Genomic DNA, 6,000 nt, shown 5'->3' with positions numbered 1-6,000 from the left:
AAGCCATATTTCCATAGCCCCTCAAGCACCTCCTGCTCCATGCTGGTTCTGACTAGGCGCCTTTTAATTTAACTCCCTGTGTTGCCTGGAAAATATGAATGGACAATAGCCTAAATTTTGGCTCTGTTATCCTACTAGGGATTTGTACTGGGAACTCTCTATTGAATTCAATGGAGAATTTCACACATGGATCAATAGCAGGTCTGAGCATTCATCCTGGAAGCTAATTTCCAGACTTAAGGAAGCAGCTTGGTTTAATTATTAGTGTAATAATTAATGTTGCATCTCTTTTAGGGTTCAATAATAATATCGTAAGAGTTTGCAATGTATTTATGCATTATTGGCAGAACTGGTAGCAACACTTAGAGAGAAGATTCCATTATAAAGACAGTTTTTCAGTTGCATATACCTTTGCAGAACTTTAACCATTTGGGTCAAAAATTTCCAAGCTGGGTGTCTGCCTCAGGCTGAATTTTTGGGGAAAGTTTTGAGCAAAGATGGTGTAGCCATTTCCAAGATGGGGGAAAACATGCTGTTTTGCCCCTGATAACTACTGTTACAAATGTTATCTTGAGAAACTCTAGCTCCTCTATGCTTTGGAGCAGGGAGGGGAAATTTGGCAGGGGATCACCATGGGAAATTGGGCAGGGGATCACCCTCTGCAAGCCACACAGATCTGTTCAAGTGATTAGCATGTGAAAATGGCCAGTTGCTCATACACAGCAGAGGTTTGTTACAGATTGTGGCAACAAAATTCGTTGAAAGATTCTGCCTGGTATTGAGCATGCTTCACTCCTACCCAGCTGACGGAGCATGCTCCCTGCCAGGGCTGCAGGGGCTGAGCCTGACTTTACCGCTTGTGCTCCTCCTGGCTGCCCGTGTCTCCTGTGGTGCCAGGTACTGGAACTGAGAACAATCTCAGACAGAGAAAACAGTTTTCCGTGGGCGCTCAGTGTCCCTCCTGCTGCTGCCCGAGTTGAATGCACAGGGGTGAGGAGGAGCAGAGGGGGTAGGCTGGAGTGATGGTCGGGGCAGAGTGCATCAGGCCGGGGTGTAGGAAAGGGGACGCCAGGTCTGTAAGCATCACTTGAACACACCCCACGGACCCAGGACCCCAGCCTCAATAGTCCTCTCTTGTCTAGGAAATAGCTGGCACATGGGGTTCCTCACCCCCACGCCTAGAGTCTGGTGCCTCGCCTGTCAAGACAAGGTGTGTTTTTAAATGGCTAAGGTGTCAGACTCCTAGTGTGGACAGGGCAGGGTGTAGATTTAACAGGTGCTAAACTGCTCAAGCCCCTAGGGTGACCAGCTGTCTCCATTTTATAGGGACAGTCCTGATTTTTGGGTCTTTTTCTTATATAGGCTCCTATTACCCCCCACCCCCTCCCCATTTTTCCCAGGTGCTGGCTGGTCACCCTAGCTCAAGGTAACGCCTAGGCTCCCCCATGAACGGTAACTCCCCCGGTTTCAAACGCTGCCTTGTGTGCTAGCTCACCCCCTCCCTCCCCGCCTAGCCCGGCCAGCGCCGGAGGGTGACATCCCGGATCCCCCGCCCCCGTCCCATGGACCTCACTGGAGTCGGGAGTTCATTCTCGGGGTCTGCCCCAGCAGGGACCGTGCGCATCCCGCAGCCGCAGCCCGGCACCCCCGCCCCTGGGGCCGCCCCCTGCTCCGGCTGAGTGGCGCGGGGGGGTGGGTGCGTGTCAAACTCCGCTCGCTCAGCCCGGCGCTTCGTTCGCAGGCGCATCCCGCAGCGCCCCAGGAGCCCGGCTGGCCCCTGCCTCCCGCCCCGCCGCTGCCCGCGCCGTCTCCAAAAGGGGAGGGACTTTGCCAACTCTCCGGCCCCTGTGCCCGGGTCAGGCACCCGCCGGGCTCCCCTGCCCCGCCCGGGACCGGCCGGCCGCGGACTCCGAGAGGGGACGAAGCAGCAGCAGCAGCTCCCGCCGCCTGCGCGCCTTTGCGGGGTGCGCTCGGGGCTCCCCGCGGCAGGAGCAGGGGACCCGCCCCCCCGCGGGACGGTGGCAGAGGAGGAGGAGGAGGAAGGCGACGGGCGCCGGCTCGGAGGTGGCTGCGCCGGTGCCCAGCGCTGGCCCCGGGACCGGGCGCTGCATCCTCCCGCGGCTGGGCAGCAGCCGGGGGGGCCCCGCTGTGCCGGGCTCGGCCGGGCCGGCGGGGAGGCGGCGGCGGCGGCCGCGGGGAGCATGTGCCGGCCGGGCGGCGCTGGCCGGCCCCCGGCAGCAGCAGCAGCAGCGGCGGCGCCCCATGGGAGGTAGCCGCGGCGGGCTGGCGGGGCAGCTGGGCGGGCTGGTGCGGGCGCAGCCCCGCGCCTCCCTCGGCCTCCCCATGCTGCTGCTCGGCACCTACTTCTTCTACTGCCTGACGGGCTCCTGCGAGCCGCTGCCGCCCGCCGCCCCCGAGCGGCCCGAGGAGCAGGCGGCGGCCGGGGGCCGGGCGGGGCCGGGCAGCCGGCGCTTCCCGCAGGCCATCATCGTGGGGGTGAAGAAGGGCGGCACCCGGGCGCTGCTGGAGTTCCTGCGGGCGCACCCCGCCGTGCGCGCCCTGGGCGCCGAGCCCCACTTCTTCGACCGCGGCTACGAGAAGGGGCTGCGCTGGTACAGGTGAGACCCGGGGCAGCCCGCCCCGTCCGCCCCGTCCCGCCCCGGGGATTCCTCCTCCGTGTACCCCGGGGCAGCCCCCTTCCCCCGCACCCGGCCCGGGGCAGTCCCGTGTAACCCGGGGCAGCCCGCCCGCCCCGTCCCGGGGATTCCACCTCCGTGTACCCCGGGTCACATCCCTTCCCCCGCACCCGCTCTGGGGCACTCCCGTGTAACCCGGGTCAGCCCCTTCCCCCGCACCCGGCCCGGGGCACTCCCGGGTAACCCGGGTTCGCTCCTGCTCAACCCGGGGCACTCCTGCGTTCTGGCTGGTTTCGCTCCTTCTCCCACCCCACTCCGTCCAAGCGACGCATCTGTAATATACACCGGGTTAGCCCCCTTTCCCTGCACTCAATCCAGGTCACTTCAGTGTAATCCGGGTTCACTCCTGCTCCCCCACCCAACCCGGATCACTCCAATGTAATCCTGGATCGCCCCTGCTCCCACTCCACTTCATCCAGGTTACTCCTCTATAATGTACTCCCGGTTACCCCCTTTCCCCACACTCAACCAGGGTCACTTGAGTGTAATGTGGGTTCACTCCTGCTCCCACCTCCACTCAATCCAGGTGACTCCTTTTTAGTGTAGTCCAGGTTAGTCCCCTTTCCCTGCACTCAATCCAGGTCACTAATCCGGGTTCACTCCTGCTCCCACCCAACTCCATCCAGGTTACTCTGTTGTAATCCGGGTTACCCCCTTTCTATGCACTCAGTCCAGGTCATGCCAATGTAATCTGGATTCACTCTTTCTCCCCCCCACCTCAATCCAGATCACTTCTCTTTATTGTAATTCAGGTTCACTCCTGTGCCCACCTCACTCAATCCAGGTTACTCTATAGTAATCTTGGTTAGCCCCTGGTCCCTCCACTTACTGCAGGTTACTCTTCTTAAATGTAATCTGGGTTCACTCCTGCTCTCCCCACTTAATCCAGATTACTCCAGTATAATCTGTGCTCACCCCTGCTCACATCCACTCAATCCAGGTTACTCCTCTTTAATATAATTCAGGTTAGCCCTTGCTCCCAACAATTCAATCCAGACTAACCACCCCCCAATCCATGCAATTCAGGTTGCCCTCTTGCTCCCATTCAACTCAATCCAGGTTGCCCCTCTAAAATTAATTACTCTCTCTTTAAAATTTTTCTCTGGACACTTTTTGAAGGGGTTGTGGTGTAGAAAAATGACCTGGGTTGCACTGGTTTTTTCCCATCCCTCCTCCCATTAGAAAAAGGCAATAAAAACCTTTCGAGGCATGAATGGGCTGTTAGTTTAAAAAAAAAAATCGTGGCAGGGAGTGTGTATGTGGGAACCCCGTGCTTAGTTTTTATTAGCGGAGTGACTAAAATGCCACTGGTAAATCTACCGGTTGGGTGGGGGCAGATTATTTACTTTGTGTATGGCCTTTATAGAAGCGGGCCCAGCCTTTCCCAATCTCTCCCTCCTTGGGAAATCATTCACCTCTTTGGGTCTCTGCGGATGCTGCTTTTTCATAGCACAGCAGGACTGAATGCCCCATGTGCATAATAAATCGTGAGCCGCTTCTCTGCAGCATCAGACAGTTTAAAGTGTGCCATCCTGTGTCAGGCCAATGGTGGGGTATCTGGCAGTGCCTTGGTCTCTGCTCTCGTGCGAAAGCAACAGGTTTACTGTGATCAGACTTTCAGGCGCAGACTGTGCCGTCCTGTGTGCTTCGAAAGCTCTTAGCACATGCTGGGTGCTCTCTGCTTAAATAATAATAATCAGTCTATTTTTTTAATTCTTAACTCTTAAAAACAACCTTTTGTTGACAGAAGGAGGTTGACAGAAGTTCCAGAACTAAACAATATTTAAAATGACCTTTCATGCCTGCTAGTTGCAAGGCTGGCTTTCTCCGCAAACATGTTTATCAGAACAAAACCTGTCTTTGTGTTGCAAATCCGATGACTTCTTGTTTCCTGAGTCTGAGTGTTATTTCAGGGATTCAGAGGCCAGTGATCAACAAATCAGTGTTCTTAATAAAAACAAAAATTAAATTGCAGGCGTTGATGGGAACACACCATTGCAAGTTTGTTGGTTAATGTCAGCATTAACCCAGTGAATCATACATGATAGGAAGCCCTGGGTCTATTTTTCAGAGGAGCTGATCACCAGCCGTCCTTACTGCCTTCAGCTGGAGTTGTGAGCGCTCGGTAACTGTGAAAATCAGGCCCTCTGTTCTTAACACACCACACTGTACCTATATGTGACAGGCTTAGTTGGTTCTGGGACAGATGGCAGAGTCTAAGGAAAGACTGATGAATCTAGGATAAAGCTGGAGACTTGGCTTCTGAATTACCTGGGATTTATGGTTTGAACCCTTAATATTTTATCCTTGATACACCTGCAATTTTTCCCCATTTCCTTTTACAGTATTTCATTTAGGGAGTTTAGAAAAGACTGAGTAACCATTAGCATTGCATGACATGGTTGAATCTATCAAAGGAATCACTTATTTACAGTGGGTTGGAAATATTGTCACAGTGGAGAGAAGAGGGGGGAAAAACCTATTGTCTGAATTCCCTGATACGTTACGGTTGCCCCGTTGTGTCAAAGGGCAGAACCATATTGATTCAAGGGAGTTTTTTGGTTTCAAGGGTTTCAATGGAGTTGAATTTTTCGGGCGATAAAATATTTGGAAGAGCAGCTACTGTGCATGTGGTGTCTATTAAACGTCCATGTCTTGGCCAACTGAAAGTGTCTGGGCCAAAGTCACTCACGGTGTAAGTCCCCTGAAGTCAGTGAATGAATCTAGCCTGTTAGTTTGAAGAAAGCCAACATGTGCAGATTGATAAAGTGTCACTATTTTATTCAAACATCTGAAAGTAATAAAATGGGGAGCCCCGTCTGTCTTTCTGTCGGTCTGTCTGTTCAGCTATTGTTTGCTCTTTTAAACCAAAACAAAAAAAGATTTTTTTCTTTTCAATTACTTCATCTTTCTTCACATTTCTTTCCGTTGCGGGGAAGGTTTAAGGTAATAATTCTCCCTGAAACACAAACCCTTGAAAATCAGGGCTTTAAACGGAAAGTGAGGTAACGTTAGCCCCACAGTTACAGCTCTGTAATGTCACATCTGGATTGTAAAGTTGTTGTCTTAGTGCACCTTCAAGTACAGTCAGCAGCTAAGTTATTTTTATGATTGTATTAATGTTACAATGATTTATGATTTCATTTCTAAGTTCCATATAGTCCTATGGGGTTGACAATAATCAGTAGTCTCTCATTTTTGTTGAAAACTAATAGATGGACCTAACCAGCCAGAAAAACATTTTAATGACAATTATACACATTATTAAACCCAGTATAGAAGTTAGAATATTCTTATATTGTTA

General features: G+C 52.9%; 1 protein-coding gene across 1 annotated transcript in view; it reads left to right on the top strand.

Moving 5' to 3' along the window:
* Positions 1-1,445: 1,445 nt before the first annotated feature.
* The window catches only part of HS3ST6 (heparan sulfate-glucosamine 3-sulfotransferase 6), a 104,452-nt gene continuing 99,897 nt past the window's right edge, over positions 1,446-6,000 (top strand). Inside the window, exons 1-2 of the mRNA XM_044981085.1 lie at positions 1,446-1,452; positions 1,742-2,618. Of these exons, the coding sequence (XP_044837020.1) occupies positions 1,446-1,452; positions 1,742-2,618 (884 nt within the window). The remainder of the gene's footprint in view (positions 1,453-1,741; positions 2,619-6,000) is intronic.

The sequence above is a fragment of the Mauremys mutica genome, chromosome 11 (genome assembly GCF_020497125.1).
Source record: "Mauremys mutica isolate MM-2020 ecotype Southern chromosome 11, ASM2049712v1, whole genome shotgun sequence".
In the NCBI taxonomy this organism is placed as follows: Eukaryota; Metazoa; Chordata; order Testudines; family Geoemydidae; genus Mauremys; species Mauremys mutica.
The sequence above is the reverse complement of the archived record's forward strand: the minus strand, read 5'-3'. Positions and strand labels throughout refer to the sequence as shown.